We start from the raw sequence: 18,957 nt of genomic DNA on the forward strand, positions 1-18,957 counted from the left end.
TGCATAGGCTTATGTGTTGATGCATACTGACACAAAATGGATTTTATGTGTTATTTTAAGAGATGTGTCAATGTAGGTCTTTATGTACAGTTATGCAACAATAGAATGGGATAAAACCACAATAAAAACACAAATGTCTCATGTAATGTAATGCACAGCTAACATTTGGATGATGATCACACAATTGCTATCATTCAAAATTAATTCAAAGTAAAGAATTTTCTCACAAACTCCCCCTTTTTGATGATGGCAAATTCTTGGCAAGATGTGTGATACTCCCCCTGAGTTTGTGCATATCTGCATTTTCTCCCCCTTTGTCAACATCAAAAAGAGGAAGAAACAGGTTTATCAAGGTAGCATGTTGTAGCAGGGCATGGCAAAAATATTGATAAAAAGACTATCATTCACAAAGTAAAGAATCATTCACAAAGAATGACGAATAAGGGCAATAACCGTAGAGATAAATAGAAATTGAAAAGCGTTTAAGGATTCGAACGAGTTTAAGAATGACATAAGCTAAACCATATATTGTGCAACAGAAATAAAAACTTGAGCAATATGAGATGAGATGCAGTGAGATGAAATGATGGTGGGTTAATTGGGATTGTGTCCACCACAGGACTCTTCATCATCTCTGGCAGGATCTCTGTAGCTTGGTGGAGGCGGAGGAGGAGGCATTGTGTCTGGATTTTGGCCCATGAAGGAGTATTTCCTAAATCGGTTCTGAACTTCAATGCTTCTAAAGCTGTCCATAATACCAGGATTTTCGCGGCAGTCGTCCATAAAGCCAGACATTTCGTTGTAAAAAACTTGGTGCCATTTAACCAAGTCTTGGTGCCAAGCGTGTTGATTCTGATACATCCGTGTATGCTCATCATGCCAGTCACAATGCTCCTTGTGCCACTCAGAGTGTTGTACATTCCAATACCGTGCTTCTTCATGGCGTTCTTTGTTGGCAATTTCCATCTGTTGAAGCATATGAGTGATGTCCGCAGTAGGTATTGAGGATGAAGTACCACCTGAGAATGGAGGGGCTGTAGGTTCAGGTACGTAGTTGGTAGGAGACCACCTTCGTGGCACCCAATCACCCCAACCGGCATTGGCCTCAGCTTGAGGCACATCTGTTTCAGGCGCATCCTGCATTTCTTCATCAGGCTGTTCTTCAGCAACATGGATTCGTTCCGAAGGCACGTCAAAGTTGTAGATTCTGGTTTTGGATTTTCTTTCAAAGAAGTAGAAACATTTGCGGTCCTTGTCCCACCGATATCCCATATGCGATAGAGTGGAAGAGTCAAACTCTTGAGCAGCAGATGGAGATAGGAGAGGAACAATAGGTATTGCAACTTTCCAAAACTTAAGAATTTTCATAATTTGAGAAGCATACCCTAGAGCCACATTCTTGGAGCTGTCTCGCACGAAAAATAGACGTTTTACAAAGTAGTTTGCCCAATTTAAGAGAACCTTATTTTGCAGAATGTAGAGAAGATGTATGCTTGGCCTATCCAACCGAGAATGTCCACTGTTTGTTGGACGCAGAATGTGTGTGATAATCCAGTGAAGAATACGCGGAGTTTGCTTGATCATACCTGACGTGACGTGTTCATCCTCACTCAGCGGTCTGTCTATCTTTAGGATAGATGGAGTAAAGTCCTTCATGTCAAATTCAGTATCAAAATGCAGGTCATGCCAGGACTTGACATTCATTGACGGATGCGGAATTTGAAATACCGTTTCCCAATCAGAGGCTTCAAAGGTATATGTTCTGACACCGATAGAACACCGGAACATATAGCCTCTACCGGTTTGTAAGCCAGCATAAAAGGCTCGGATGAAATCCTCATGGTAGTCATCCTTCGTAGACAGAAATGACCCGAGTCTTTGTGCATGTAGGAGTTCAACCACCTCATTTAGGTGCAGGTGAATAGCATCTGTTTTATCAAAGACATGGGGTTTCATGACTAACCTTGTCTTGAAGGATTCCTCAAATTCAGCAGCAATAGCAGGATGACGTAAGTCTAAGGCATTTGAAGGAACATCTGATGGTGGCTGAGAAGTACCGGCTGTTTCCTTTCCCTTTCCTTTTCCTTTTGCTCTGGCTGGAATAGTGCGTGGAGGCATGGTGATGTGAGATTTAGGGTTTTAGAGAGAGTGAAGATGAGGAAGATTAGGGTTAGCCACTGGTTTTGGGGTTTTGAGGACAGATGATATGAAGTCTTGAGATAGGAAGTGATAGGGTTGGCTGATGTGTCGATGCATGAGAGAGAAAAAGTGTATTTAAAGCAAATAGCATCAGTATGTGTCGATGCAAATGGCCATGGATCGATGCCTATCATTCACATTTGTTTATAACAGTCCTGTGTATCGATACATGCGATGGATGCATCGATGCATCCTGAACCAGTTTCTTAAAAGAATTTGAAATCCAGAATATAGGGATCGATGCATACATGTTTTGTGTCGATGCATACTGATGCTAAACCAGATTTTAATGAATTTTGATGCAGTATGGATATGCATTATGCACTATGTCATGATGGTTATGCCCAAGAAAGATTCATAAGTCAGATTTTTAATGTGCAAGCAATATATGCAATCAAATTTATATCAACAAGAGTAAGAACATCTGCTCTAACATACACAACCACTTAGCAGTAAGAGAATTGTAGAAAGGATTGATATTACCTCTGTTGGCGTAATCTTGTGATGGATAAGTGTCATCTAAAACGAATCTTATTAACCAAGGTGAGGCATAATAATTAAGAGGCAACATGCTTAAGACATCAAATGAGAAAGATCTAAGATCCCTAATTCACGACGAATGTTGAAGAAAGGTTCCGTTGCCAAAGGTTTAGTGAAAATATCAGCAAGCTGATTTTTGGAGTCAACGTGCTCAAATACAACGTCTTCTTTTTCAACATGGTCGCGAAGAAAGTGATGTCTAATCTCTATGTGTTTAGTGCGTGAGTGTAAAACAGGGTTTTTAGTAAGGTTTATGGCACTAGTGTTGTCACATTTTATAGGAATACATTTGAGTTGAATGTTGAAGTCTTGTAGTTGCTGCTTCAGCCATAAAATCTGAGCGCAACAACTACCGGCTGCAACGTATTCTGCCTCTGCAGTTGACAAAGCCACAGAAACCTGCTTTTTGCTATGCCAACTTACCAAGGAGTTTTAAAACAGGTGACATGTACCACTTGTGCTTTTCCTATCTGTTTTGCAGCCAGCAAAATCAGAATCGGAGTACCCTACTAAACTACAATCACTTCCTTTGGAATACCAAAGCCCATATTTAGGTGTTCCGTGAAGATATCTAAATATGCGCTTCACCGCTTTTAGGTGCGATTCCTTAGGATTTGATTGATAGCGTGCACACATACAAACACTAAACATGATGTCAGGTCTAGAAGCAGAAAGATACAAGAGAGATCCAATCATACCTCTGAACTTTTTGACATCTACACACTTACCATGCTCATCCTTATCTAGATTTCCGTTAGTAGGCATTGGGGTGTCAATTGATTTTGAGTCATTCATTCCAAAGCGCTTGAGTAGTTCTCTACAGTATTTTGTTTGACATACTGCTGTACCCTCATCAAGTTGCTTTATTTGCAGTCCTAGGAAGTAGTTCAGCTCCCCCATTAGACTCATCTCAAATTCACCCTGCATAACCTTAGAAAATTCTTCGACCAAGTGTATGTTAGTTGAACCAAATATTATATCGTCGACATAAACTTGAACTTAAAGAATGTGCTTCCCTTTGTGTTTAATAAAGAGAGTATTGTCCACCTTACCTCTTGAATATCCATGATCAATTAGGAATTTGCTAAGCCTTTCATACCAAACCCGAGGGGCTTGTTTAAGACCATACAAAGCTCGTTTTAATTTGTAAACATGATCTGGATTTTCAGCATTTTCAAAACCAGGAGGTTGTGAAACATATACTTCTTCATTTATGACACCATTAAGAAAAGCACTCTTTACGTCCATTTGGTAAAGCTTAAAATCCTTAGAACACGCATAGGCAAGCAAAAGACGTATAGCTTCAAGGCGAGCAACTGGAGCATAAGTTTCCTCATAGTCTATGCCCTCCTCTTGGTTATACCCTTGTGCTACTAAACGTGCCTTGTTCCTAGTAATCACTCCGTTTTCATCAAGCTTATTTCTAAAAACCCACTTAGTGCCTATGATATGATGATCTCGCGGACGAGGGACAAGTTCCCAAACGTCATTTCTTTTAAATTGATTAAGCTCTTCTTGCATGGCCATTAGCCAAAATTCATCAATCAAGGCCTCTTTGGCATTTTTAGGTTCTACTTGTGAAACAAACGCGAAGTGAGAACAAAAATTACTTATCTTAGAACAGGTCATTACTCCCTTTGAAATGTCTCCCAAGATGTTGTCAATGGGATGGTCTTTTGAGGATTTCCAAGCTGTTGGAAGATCCTTCACTTCAGCTGTCTTTTCTTCCTCATTTTCTTCATGACTAGTATCTTCCTCCTTCTCATGGGCAGCTGTTTTGGACTGATCAGTTTCCTCAACAGCTTCCTTGAGTATGTCTTCTGTAGATACACTTGCGTCATCAAAAGAAATACCTTTTCCGACATTTTTCGGATAAGACTCATCAAAAGAAACATGAACAGATTCTTCAACAGTAAGTAAACGCTTATTATACACTCTATATGCTTTACTTGACAGTGAGTAACCAAGAAAGATACCTTCATCCGCTTTTGCATCAAACTTCCCAATATTCTCCTTACCGTTATTCAAAACAAAACACTTACAACCGAATACGTGAAGATGTGACAAGTTTGGTTTTCTTCCTTTCAAAAGTTCATAAGGAGTTTTATTTAAAATAGGGCGAATTAAAATTCTGTTTAAAACATAACAAGCTGTGCTGACAGCATCAGCCCAAAAGTATTTTGGTAATCCACCCTCATTAAGCATTGTTCTTGTAAACTCCTCTAAAACACAATTTTTACGCTCCACAACGCCATTTTGTTGTGGAGTTCGAGGAGCTGAAAAATTATGCTCAATACCATACTTGTCACAGAACTTCTCAAAGTGATAATTTTGAAACTCACCACCATGATCGCTACGAATTGTAACTATTTTGGAATTCATTTTGTTTTGGGACAAATTTGCAAAATTCTTAAACGCAGAAAAAGTTTCATCTTTGCTATGAAGGAATATAGTCCAAGTAAATCTAGAGTAGTCATCAACTATTACAAAGCCATAGTAATTTCCACCTAGGCTCTTTGTCCTAGAAGGTCCAAAGAGATCCATATGGAGAAGCTCAAGGGGTCGTGAAGTTGAAATTACGTTTTTAGATTTAAAAGAGACCCTCGTTTGCTTTCCCATTTGGCACGCGTCACATAGGTGGTCTTTTGAAAATTTTATTTTTGGTAGACCGACTACTAGATCCTTAGATACAACCTTATTAAGCAAATCGAAATTAACATGCGCTAAACGTCTATGCCAAAGCCAAGAATCATCATTCAAGGTGACTAGACATTTAGTACTTGTCAAAGGTACATCAAACAGGTCAAGCATATAGATATTGTTTACTCTTACACCCTTAAACACAATGTTCTGTTCAGCATGTTCAATTATGCAGCAAGTTTTTGTGAACGAAACTTTATAGTCCATGTTGCATAGTTGACTTATGCTTAACAAATTGTGTTTAAGTCCCTCTACTAGATGGACATTTGAAATAGTAGTGGTGGAGGGATTACCTACACTACCTTTGCCGAGTATAGCTCCTTTGTTATTGTCTCCATAAGTAACATATCCCTTCTTCTTTGCCTTGAAGTCTATAAAAAGCGATATGTCACCGGTCATGTGCCTCGAGCAGCCGCTGTCAAGAAACCACCTTCTATCTGCGGAGGCAAGGCACTCATCCTACAATATCAAAAGAGAGAAGTTGGTACCCAATTTTCATTGGGTCCAAGTGGGTAAGTGCTAACATGGTTGCCTTTTGGCTTCCATTGATAAATACCTTTAGGGACAAGAAATCTCCTAAACTTGCATTTCTCAATGGTATGACCAGCATGACAACAATAATGACATAAACCATGATGATGTGTTTGTTGTTTCTTGTTCATTGAATCCTTTAGAATAAAAGAGTATTTTGCATATGGAGGATTTAATGACTTCTTAAACAACCTAGAGTCAACGGCATAAGTAACTTTAGGTTGTAGCGCCTTCTTTAATTTGACCTTAAGAGTGTTTACCTCTTTTTGCCAAATATAACAAGCGTCACAATACCTAACTCTACTACATCCATCAATGTCAATATTTTTTGAATTTTCTGCAATACTAGCTTTCAACGCTTCTAAATCAATTTCAGCTTTGTTTACTTTACCTTCCAAAAATGAAAAAATATGTTTGTCGGAAGATAGTCTTTTAAACGCATCTACAGCTTCGTTATGCAGTTTTTCAAAAGCTATTTTTAGTTCCGAAAATGACATGGAAGAGAAATTATTGTAATAGGCTTGTTTTACCTTTTTGTCATTGTTTTTCTTCTTGTGGTAGGACAGATTTTTTGTGTGAGCCATAAGGCACAGATTTGCGGCTTCATCACCATCACTTGAGCTTTGTGTGCTTGATGAATCACTATCACTTTCCCATGCAATGTACGCTCTTCTTTGTTTGCTGTACCCTTTTGGTGAATCTTTTCTTTGATCCTTATACTTCATAGGGCAGTCCGTTTTATAATGTCCAGATTTACCACAATTAAAACAGGATCCTCTTCCTCTACTCTTCTTGTTCTCTTCTTGTTTTGAATTTGTAGATTGTCTTCGAAACTTCATGAGATTTTTGTCGGAATGCTTGACTCCATTCTTTCGAATGAATCTATTATATCTCCTTACAAACAGTCCCATTTCCTCATCATCCGAGTCTTTGTCACTACTTGAATCATTGTCGCTTTGCTCTTTTCGTGAGGACTTAGAGCTAGAGGCCATAAGAGCTATTGGCTTCTTCTCTCCCTCTTTGTCTCTTTTCTTCTCCTTTTCCTTCTTATTTTTGTTCTCATATTTTTCAAGACTTTCCAATGCTTGCTGATGTTCTTCCAGCTTTCCAAACAGAGTTGTAATCGTAAGTCTTGTTAGATCGTTGGCTTCCTTAATTGCTGTTACTTTAGGTTGCCACTCCCTGCTAAGACACCTGAGAATTTTATTAGTAGCAATTTCATTGGAAATAGGTTTTCCAAGCGCATTCAATCGGTTAGTTAGATGAGTGAATCTCTTTTGCATGTCGGAGATAGATTCTCCTTGTTTCATGCGAAAGAGCTCAAACTCTTGATTTAGTGTGTTTATGCGGGACTGTTTTACTTCAGTAGTACCCTCATGGGCAACTTCTAAAGCATCCCACATTTCTTTAGCTGTCGTGCAATGGGATACTCGATAATACTCATCAACACCAAGTGCTGAAATTAGCATGTTTCGAGCTTTCCAATCACACGACCACTTTTTCTCATCTTTCTCATTCCAATCATCTTCTGGTTTAGGTACTATGGCGCCAGCCGCATTTGTCATAGTTATTTGAAACGGACCATTTTCAATGGCAGCCCATACTAACCTATCCACAGAATTTATATGAACTCGCATGCAGTCTTTCCAGTAGCCGTAATTTTCACCATTGAAAATAGGCGCTCTATTATACGCCCCCTTTGGTTCAGAATCCATACTGTTACAGGCAGCCACAGAGCACCAGTGAACCAGGCTCTGATACCACTTGTTAGACGGTGTGGCTAGTGATCGAGAGGGGGGGGGGGGGTGAATAGATCACCTTTTTAAACTTTAACGGATTTAAAAGATTTATCAGAGTTTTTAAAGTTGGCGGAAAATATCAGTCCCGAATCGACTTCCGTCTATTCTGAACCACTACTAGAAAACCGGACACACAAGTTTAATGCTGGATTTGAATAAGAATGACAGAAACTATCAACACCAGAATTTTAGCTAATTGAATGCACTTATCATTAAAGTCTATTTCCAATGAATAAAACCTAGCTAACAATTTTGTCAAACAGTTGGTGTGTGTGATCAATGGTGAATAGCAGTAGAGTTTAATTAAAAAGGTTTTATTGCCACTGCTGTCTTGCAAAAGGAACAATCACAACACACTAACTGAAATTGTGAAAACTGTTTTAAATGTAAAGAGGAGTAAGGTAAGAATACGATACGCAGAGATTTGGTAAGGAAGTTCCCCACGTCGTCCTCGCGTGTGGGTACGTCTCCCTCTCAATTTCAAACGAAATTGAGAACTTTGATTATCAATTATTGCCGAATTCGTTGATACAAGGTTATGATACAAAGACAGAATTCTAAATTCCAAGAACTTCTTCTTGTATGAACCTTCACTTGATCTGAGCACGATCAAGAATTTCCTGCACGAAATTGCAAACAATTCACCGGTTCCACGACCTGCTTGCGAAATCCCCCGATCTCCAAACGCAACGCTGCGGCTGAATCTGTTCTGCAAACGTGACTCACAAACCTTCAAGAACACTCCAGTTCTTGAAGGATAAACCAGTAGGTTTTTCCTCGAAACCCCCTTCAATCTTCAACTCAGCTAGATCCTCGATCGTTCCACTGAAATCCACAGCTAGATCCTTGATCGTACCACTGAACGTTATCTCGATAAATCTTTAATTCAGAGAACAAGAATGGTTATGTGTTGATGTTATTGAAGAAAAGTGATTGAGAAGATGAAGAAGATGAAGTCTCTTTCAGGTTTCTATGTGCTCTCCAACAATTGCTACAACACTGCTTTTTGATCTTGTGTTCAATTGTTTTTCCCTCAAAGAATTCGTGTTTTTCACTGCTGTCATAACATGTCTTATATATGCAGCAAAACAGAAATTGTTAGAGCACAAAACAGCTTTATGCATTGATACATGAGAGTATGCATCGATGCATACTGTAAGATAAGTGAGTTTTTGGTGAAATGAATTAATCATGTATCGATGCATAATTCGTATGTATTGATGCATATGACCTTTATACTAACATGTATCGATGCATAATGCGTATGCATTGATACACAGGCTGTTTCAATTGATCATGTATCGATGCAGGGATCGTATGGATCGATCCATAAAGCCTTTTGCCTTTCATGTGTTGATGCATGACTCGTATGCATCGATGCATACTGAACAAAAAGAGTTTTGTGATATACCACATGCTGTATGTATCGATGCATAGGCTTATGTGTTGATGCATACTGACACAAAATGGATTTTATGTGTTATTTTAAGAGATGTGTCAATGTAGGTCTTTATGTACAGTTATGCAACAATAGAATGGAATAAAACCACAATAAAAACACAAATGTCTCATGTAATGTAATGCACAGCTAACATTTGGATGATGATCACACAATTTGCTATCATTCAAAATTAATTCAAAGTAAAGAATTTTCTCACATATATTTCACTTGTTGTTCAGATATTAGTGTCGTGACATTACCTTCGACATCTCATATCTGATACCAGAATTTCATGTATAACTTAACTAGGGGAACGTTTACCCTAAGTTTTCAGAGTTGATTGATTCGTTTCCAACGTTTGTTTTTTATTTCTAGTTCTAGGGTTCTTAAGATTTCTGTTTCAATTCATTGGACTGGGTAGGAATTAGGTTGAGTGAATCTTTCGTGCTCAGGAGAAGGAGATGTTTATTTTGGTTAGCTCATTTGGTTGTTTTGAGCTTCGTCGCCGCCGACAATGAGATTCGGTGTGGCGGAGCGGGAAATATTTCAAATATTTGATTTTTAGAGGGAGATAGTTCATAAATTCTCTTTTTCTTCATTGCTTTGGGCTTGTTTCTGTGTGGGCCTTCCCTTTTTTCCATTTCACCACACATGATGGCTACACCCCTTTCTTTTTGGTCCATTCATTTTTTATTTGCATTTTATTTTATATATTCATGTGCACGTTTCATTATCAGCCAATCACACTTGGATCAGTGGTAAGGCGTTTGGTCTGTAACCCCAAGGTTGGGAGTCCGAATCCAGACATCCCATTTGTTCCTTTTTCTCACATTTTCATTTGTTTTTTTTTTATTTATTTTATTATTTAGCAATCCTTTACCATTTTTAGTTTCTTTTGGTTTTCTTATCTATTTCTTTTAATCAAATATTTTTGTTAAATAAATTCCATCAATATATTTTTATTATTACTATTTATTTTCATCATTTTTCATTTGGACCATTCTACCCTTGTGGTTTGGTTTTGGTTGGTGACAATCTCATGATCATTGGTAATTGATCCTAAGGTTGATTAAACCTTCAATAATTCAAATATGTTTATGAATGATCAATGGATCATTCTCGACACTTCAAGGTATTAATAGGTTTCCCTTAGTTGATCATGTTTGAACTTCTTGATGTGTAGATGAGACCTTCAGTTACTTGAGTTTTGCTTTCTAATTCTATTTGTGTTGCATTGTATCCATTGAACATTAACCACTAACACTTGGATTTGGATATTTAACTTGTATCTTATTTGACTTTTAACTTGTAATTACATGGGTGATACAGTTTTCAACTCTTCAAATCATTGATAGATGAACTTGAGGTTGTTATAAATTTCTTTGGTCCAAATTTATTGATAGATGATCATGAATCATCTTCAACATTTTGCATCAATGATAGGTTATCCCTCGGTGCATCATATTTTGAGTTCTTTGACTTGTGGATAAATAATCCCTAGATAGTCACCTTGTGCAATTTGATTTCCAACCATTAACTTTTATCACTAACCATTGATCTTGTTGATCTATTTTATCTTATTGTCATTTATCTTTCTTGTCAATTTACTTTACTATCATTTTATTTCGAAGCATATTATTCTCATATTCATCATTATATATATATATATATATATATATATATATATATATATATATATATATATATATATATATATATATATATATATATATATATATATTATATATATATATATATATATATATATATATATATATATTTCATTTGTCATTTACTTATTGTCATTGCATAATAAAAAAAGAACAAAAACATGATAATAAAAAAATTTGCATTCATCTGTGGCCCACTGTTGGACTTAGAGTTTTCATTAGGACCTGTGCACTTGGACCTTGTTTTGATCCTTGACTCATTGCTCTGACTTGGATTTTCACCTGTAACTTTCAATTTTTTATTATAAGAATGACATTCATGGAACTACCCGAGGGAGACATGCTTCTAAGCCCATTATCCACTTGTTAGCATATGTCACTTTACACACACAAGGCTTTCTCTTGGGATACCTTATAATGAGACATTTTTATTTCTCGCATTTATTTTCTTTGTAAATATTCCATTGTACCTCACCATTTCAAAAATAATAAGCAATAAACCTTTGATCCAATGCCAAGCAGCATTTTCTCAATCAAATTTAAAAATACAATAAAAATACGATTAGAATTGTGCGCCATGAGCCTTAAGTGGTGGGGAATGAGTAATAATGGAGTTTTTATACCCTTACTCTGAGTATTTTGGAAACAAGACGCTTGACTTTTTTTCTTCTGAAATATTCACCTCTGCCCATAGTCTTTAGTGCAATTCTAATAAAAAAAATCTCTTTTCAAAACCCTAAAACACACATCAACTCATCAAACATTATTTTTTGCGCCTTAGAGCATGACTCAGAACTACAGAGCTCTAATTCTTCATCCCTCGATGATGATACATAGGCACAAGGGCCCTTAATCCTTGGCGAGCACAATAATAAAAAAACCCAATCTCATTCTTTCCCCTTTGTTTTTCTGATAATAAGAAAAATTTAAGATAAATACCCACACATGTAGACAACATAAATGGTTCCCATGGAGTACCATGGATATGAGGGGTGTTAAAACCTTCCCCTTGCATAACCGACTTCCGAACCCATATTTGGTTATGACACCAACCTTTTTCCATTTTGTTTTATTTAGAGGGTTTTATCGAATATTTTCCCTTTCCTCTTTTATAGGAATAAATAAAATCCGGTGGTGACTCTGTGTCAGTCCGATCAGTTTTTGCGTAGCGCCAGCTAGCGACTCTGCTGAGGAACCGGTTTCCCTAAGCAAGTCAAGCCTAGTTTAGATTGTCTTTTTGCGTGTGTGTGGGGTTTATCTTCTTTTGTTTTATTTTTTTTTATCTAATTTCTTTTCTTTGTCTCTTTTGTCATTACCTTATATGTTACATGGCTATGTGAGAATGAGGTATAAAAAAAGGATAATATTGATTGCAAGAAAAAAACCTTGTGCGAAAGACTCTCTACCCGAGTCTAGAGAGTAAGCTTAAGATAAGAGAGGTTGAGTAGTATGGGCCATCGTGAATCTTTTTCTCATAAGGGTCGATACGAGAACCTCACTTGGAGTAGGTTCTTTTAAGTATATTGATGATCGTCAAGCTTTTGGCGTACGCGTCAGTATTTTCATGAGAATCCTTGACTCTAAGGACCTTTATAGAACCCTAAACTTTTGGCCAATTAGGATCGATGGTAGAATAGTATGGGTCCCCGAGAAGCTTTTCTCGTGAGAGTCAGTACAAAGACCTCACTTAGAATAGTTTTCCTTGATGGAGCTAACGCCTGGAAAGTAAATTGACAGAAGTGGAAACCCATGACTCTGAGAACCTTGTCTAGAACCTAATATCAATGGTCACGTAGTGCAGGTCCTTGAGAAGACTTTCCAAAGTAATCATGAATCCTCCTCCAAGGAAAATCACACTCTCCTTTCGATACAAGGAACCTCAAATGGACAGTATGAAAGTCTTGAGTTCTAGGGTTACGTCTATAAAAAACAACAAGTTCCAAGAAACATATGGGAACATTTGGGACCTGTTAATAGAGAAAGTTGACTTTGGAGCACTTACCACCTTGGCTCAATTCTATGACATCCCTCTACGATGCTTTACTTTCCCCGATTTTCAAATAGCTCCAACCTTGGAAGAGTTTGAGAGGATTTTAAATTGACCTATCAAAGACCATAATCCTTTCCCCAAGATGGAAAAAGGCTTCACTATGTCCAAGCTAGCCTCAGTAGTGGGACTTAATACAAATGTGTTAGTGGCCAATTGGGCACCTAAGGGTGTTGTCAAAGGTTTCACAAGGAAGTTTTTAGAATACCATACTTGGAGGTTTGTTAAAGAGGAAAAATGGGAGTTATGTAGTGCAGTCTTGACACTTTTAGTTCATGGAATTATCTTATTTCCAAACATTGAAAATTTCATAGACCATTTGGCAGTAGAAATTTCTTGGTTGGTAACCTAATGCCTTTCTTGTTAGCAAATTTCTACCATACTTTCCATACTAGGCATGATAAGAAAGTTGGAACTTTCCTTTGTTGTGCTCCGCTCTTACACCTATGGATGAGAATTCATATGCCTTAGAAGGGTCCCTTTGTATCTATAAAATATCACTTGGCCTCAGAGGTTTGCCTCTCTCTCTCTCTCTCTGCCAGTTATGTCCAGTGGTACAAAAGAGACTGAGAAACTAAAGATGTCATACTCAAATATTGGGTGTTCCCTAATGTACCTTTGATAGGTACGCGTGGTTGCATCAATTACAACATCGTGTTACTTAAAAGGCAACTTGGACATGGCATGGTTAATCTCCCCGAAGACAAAGACCTTGTGCCATTCATCATCAATGATATGGATCCACTCAATCCAGCTGTTAGGAGAGTCAGAAGAGCTTGGACGAAGATAGTCAAAATTAATCAAGAATGGGGAAAGAAAAATGTCATAGCCAAGGAAACATACATCCAATGGGTAAGAGAGCGAGCTCAAATTATCAAGATTCCTTTCTTCTTTGAGTCCTCATCCTTCCCCTAGTGCCAGACCTGAACCCATTGTAAAAGAATATGTTGATAAGCTTACTAATAAAATCAAAGAGCTCGAATTGGAAAACACTTAACTACGAGTTCAGCTCAACCATGCCAAGAAAAGAAACGAAGACTTGGAAGACGAGGGTAAGCTAATCAAGGAGAAATTTGAAAAAAACAAGAAGAGGATAAGGGAATTTGAAAGAAAGAAAGAAAGAGTGGGTTAATGGTGCTCTGTTAGGAGCTAACTATGAGCTTAACTTCCGAAACAATAAGTTAGATCAAGCTTGGTGCACTATCAAAGATCTAGAGAAAACCGTTGATTTGTCCAACGCAATGAAGAAAGCAGCCAAAGAAGAATACGAGGCTCAAATCCTAGAACTAAGGAAGGTTGTCAAGTAATTCAAAGAACATTTAACCCGTGAGAAGTTGGAGAAGGAGAAGATCTATCGAAGCTTTCTGCATGAGCAATTCCAACTTGGAATAGCTTGTGAACATATCAAGAACCTAAAGAAATGGATTTATGATCAAGCTCACCTAGAGTTAAAGAACAACCACAATTATTGGGGAGAAAGGTGCCTAAAGGAAAAAGCTATAATGGCTCAAATGGATGGCATTATCAAGAATTTGCAAACTCTCTACACTGAATGGAAAACAAATATGCAAATATGGTTGTGTTGACAAACTTTTCTCTCCAAGACTTTCCCGAGAAACTAAAAGGAGGAAGATTTGATCATGTGCCCGAAAAATACCCCTCATGAAGTCCTTAACTTCGTGAAGTTCTTTAAGAAGACCGTGGAAGAGCTCATCACCTACATTGAAGCACTCCGTAGGATTCAAGGGGTCACTTTTAGGGTCGATTTGTAATTTGCATGTTATTTCCAATGCAAGAAGCTTGTATTTTCAATTCCTTTGTACTTGTTTGTTTCACAATGAATGAATGAGGTTTTTTATGTTCCACATTTTATGTTCTTCTTTTCTTGATTACAATGATAAAATGTTTAAGTATTCCTCACAATAAATAACACAACAACTAAGAACTTTGCATAATAAATACTAAAAACAGAAAAATGCATTCATGCATCATTCCACATTTTCCAAAGAAAAACCAAAAACTAATATTACACTCGCAAAGCTGACTTATCAGTACTCATACTACACTTGCAATAACCAACGAGCACTAATGGATCAACTCGAACAGAACCAGGTTGCTCTAAGAGGCAAAATGTCCCAAATCCGAGCATAAATGGAGACAATTCAGGCTATATCCAGAGGATAAAAGGTCATGGCTAGGATTCAAGAAGAAATGCAACATAGGGTCAATGCTGTTGCTGGAACTTCTATTGCTACTATAGATCTTCCTGTGCCACCACAAGGCAATTATCCAGTTTAAATCCCTATGATAACACCCAACGATGTCCCTCCACCAGTAGTCAATCCTCATGCCATTGAAATATATGACCAACATGTCGCTTTCTTCAATCCTAGAGCCGGTTCAGGGTACGATGCTTTAGGCCCACCAAATGCTGAGGTGGAGAAGAAGGTATGCACAATCAAATAAAAACTGAAGGCAAAAAAAGGTTCTAATACTATAGAATTGGATGCTGCAGAAATGTGCTTAGTGCCTGGCGTGAGAATACCCACAAAATTGAAATTCCCATACTTTGAGAAGTATAAAGGGGAAAGAGACCATAAAACTCACATTCGGTCTTACTGCCTAAAGATAGTTGTGTATTTTGATGATGAGAGATTGCTCATGCATTTCTTTCAAGATAGTCTGAGTGGAGCCTCACTTGAGTGGTACATGCAGTTAGAGGGTAACCATATCCGTTCTTGGAGGGACATAGTCGAAGCTTTCTTAAAGCACTATCAATACAATACTGACATGGCTCCAAATTATACCCAACTCCAAAACCTCACCCAGAAGTCCGACGAAACTTTCAAGGAGTACACCCAATGTTGGAGGGAGTTAGCTACAGGAGTGCAACCTCATATGTTGGAGCGAGAGCTTGTGGATATGTTTATGGGAAATATTCAAGGACCGTACTTGGATAGGATGGTAGGGAGTACATTCTTTGGCTTTCCAGACTTAGTTATCACCGGTGAGAGAATTGAGAACATGATTAAAATGGGAAATATCCAGAATGCTTCTAGTACCTCTAGTGTAGTGAAGAAACCTTATGTTGCTTATGGGGGGAACACCAACATACCGTGCACCTTATAAATAAGTGGCTACTGTGTCACCTGTTCAGAATCAAGAACCTTGCACTATTCCTATTGATCAATATGCCAATAAATAACCAACCATATATCAACATCGATATGCTCCCCAACAATAATAATAACAACAACGATACTACCCACAATATCAATAAAGGAAGATAAGGCCAAAGAGAAGGTTTGACCCGGTTCCGATGCCATACAGTCGCTTGCTTCCATATTTGTTACGTGGATCTTTAGTGCTGCTAAGGGAGCTAGGACCTCCTCCAACAGTCCTCCCTCCCGGTTATGACGCTAATGCTCGATATGAATTGCGTTCTGGGGCACCCGGTCATTCGGTGGAAAATTGCAAGCGACTAGAGTACAAGGTGCAAGAGCTAATTGAGTCAAAGGCTATCACGTTCTCTCTGAATGGTCCAAACGTGAATACTAATCATATGCCTTCATATAACAAACCCACAGTGAACATGATGGAAGAAGAAGAAGTAAAGAAGTTGGTGTCCAAGGTGGACGATTTAAAAACCCCTCTGTTTGATATAAAGAAACAATTATTAATGAATAAGTTATCTCCTAGTTGTGATGCTGCTTGTGAGCATTGTCTGATTAATCCATAAACTTGCAAAGTTTTGAGAGCTGGTGTACAAGAATTGATGAATCAAGGGGTTATAGTTGCAAAACATATGTCCACCATTGAAGAAGTTGCAACGTTGGAAATTCCCTATGACCAAGTTCAACCATTGGAAATCCCATATGATTTGACCCCGATGACAATATCTATTGACCTAGTTGTTCCTCTGATAATCATTGTACCTACTCCTTTCCCGTATGAAAATACGAAGGCAATATCATGGATTTGCGGCTCCACAATCTACATACATGGGAAAAAGGTGGATGACGAATCTTTGGCATCCAAAGAGCCAATTGTCAACATTGTTAGAACATGGGAGTAACTAAAAGAGGAAGAATGTTTGCACCAGTGCCTCCTACAAATGACAATGTTGGAACCTCAAGCCAAGATAAGGGTAAACAGATTAAGAGCAATCAACAAGGGCATTATTCTACCCAAAAAGCAACTCCGGTTAGCATAGTGGAAGAATTCATGCACATCATCAAGAAAAGTGATTACAAAGTGGTTGCACAACTCAACAAAATGCCATCAAAGATCTCAATATTGTCATTGTTAATGTGCTCTGAAGCTCATATGGATGCCTTGGTAAAGTTTTTAAGAACAACCCAAGTTCCTCAAGAGATTTCAGTCTGCTAATTTGAAGGAGTCGTGAATAATATTGCCTCTAGTATTAACTTGGGGTTTAATGATGATGAACTCCCACCCGAAGGAAGAAATCATAAGAAAGCTTTGCACATCTCCATTGAGTGTGTAGACACAATCTTGTCAAGGATTTTGCTGGATACATGTTTGTCATACCCCAAATTTACCCTACCTATAATACAACCTCCATAAACCAAAATAATTGGCATACAATCATCATCGCAGCATCTCATTTACCTTTACACTCATAACAAGAAGGCATAAACTCAATGCATGATTTCACATCTGAGAATTATTCAAGATTTCTTGATCATTTTGGGGTGTGCCCAAGCCACCCTAAACACTAATTTATTCTTCAAGCACTCCTTGAACTTGTAAGACTACACAAGTCATTCCATTCATCTCTAAAACCCTACTTGGGGTGGTGAGCCTTGATTGAGAGTTTATCTTGTCCATATGGCCATCCAAGGACCTCAACCCTAGTCCCTTGTTTCTTTCTGGCTTGTACAAGTTATTAGTTGGCTTTATGCTTTGGCCTTACCTTTGAGGAAACCCTAATATCCAACCATTGTCTATGCATTAACCTAGTGAAGCTACTCCATGATACCTCATACACCAAACCTTAGTTTTGTTTGACTCTGGCCTTTGAGGAATCTTATGATCCAAGAAAACCCAATTTTTGCCCCCTTTTCTTCTATGACTTTCCTTACTTGGTCACCTAATCATCCATTAATCCATTCACATATAATTCAATCTAATTTCAACCATCATCCACCAAACATACATCCATTTCGCCCATGATACAAGTAAGGGTTTGGTTTTTGGACTTTCAACTTGAAATCATTGGTTTCATCCACAAGCATGGCCTATAATCACCCCACCAAGCATCAAGGCTTATTTTTTATCAAGACATAATAATTTGGGCTTCTAACTTGTATCACGGTGCCTTGGAATTCAAGAAAACTCAAAGTTGCTTTTTTAGGGCATGTCAGTTGGTCATGTTTTGGCATGTTTGGCCTACCAATTGGTCCAAAAGCCATAAATTTGTCATCTTTCAACCTTTTAAGGATATTCCTTGAGAAAAATGTCTTAAATGAACTCCTCTTCAACTTTTTTTCAAGGTCCAAGACCTAATTAAATGCTTAAGGACCTCAAATTATGGATTGGCCAAGCTGGTCAAGTTGCTTAGTCAAGCCTAAAAACATGTCCATGACCTCCATTTTACACCAATGCCATTTCCATATCACAACTCCTTTTGACCTGTTTCTTTTTGCAACATGTTAAGGATATGGCAAAGTTCAATTGGCCTAAGTTTCACTCAAAATGCATGAGCCAATTTTAATTGGCCCAAGTGCAAAGTTAGGGTTTCACCATGATGCACACCATCAACTAGCTCAGCCAAACAATGCATAATCACACACCAAGCCACTAATATATGTTGTTTCACTTCCTTCTTATCCCAAACACATGTGGTAACACTTTGTGACACTAGAATGCAATCCAAAATGAGTGTAGCAAGTCACATGGGAGCAAACCGAGCAAAAGTAAAAAAGTTAAAACTTTCCCAAAATGGTAACAAGCAAAGAAACCTCAACATCATTGGAACCACCCATGCTTTACCAAAAGCATGGTAAC

General features: G+C 37.9%; 1 protein-coding gene across 1 annotated transcript; it reads left to right on the plus strand.

Moving 5' to 3' along the window:
* The first annotated feature begins 15,117 nt into the window (after nucleotides 1-15,117).
* Nucleotides 15,118-16,056, plus strand: LOC127103738 (uncharacterized). Its single transcript, XM_051040970.1, has 2 exons — nucleotides 15,118-15,208; nucleotides 15,443-16,056. The coding sequence occupies exons 1-2, from the start codon at nucleotides 15,118-15,120 to the stop codon at nucleotides 16,054-16,056; spliced, it is 705 nt and encodes a 234-aa protein (XP_050896927.1).
* The last annotated feature ends 2,901 nt before the right edge of the window (nucleotides 16,057-18,957 follow it).

This window comes from Lathyrus oleraceus, chromosome 7 (assembly GCF_024323335.1).
Source record: "Lathyrus oleraceus cultivar Zhongwan6 chromosome 7, CAAS_Psat_ZW6_1.0, whole genome shotgun sequence".
In the NCBI taxonomy this organism is placed as follows: domain Eukaryota; kingdom Viridiplantae; phylum Streptophyta; class Magnoliopsida; order Fabales; family Fabaceae; genus Lathyrus; species Lathyrus oleraceus.

What these genes read in the sequence shown, in the direction of transcription:
- LOC127103738 (XM_051040970.1), top strand. Translation starts at nt 15,118, where the DNA reads ATGGCTAGGATTCAAGAAGAAATGCAACATAGGGTCAATGCTGTTGCT. An exon ending in TCTTCCTGTGCCACCACAAG is followed by an intron (nt 15,209 to 15,442) that starts GCAATTATCCAG and finishes TGGATGCTGCAG; the next exon opens with AAATGTGCTTAGTGCCTGGC.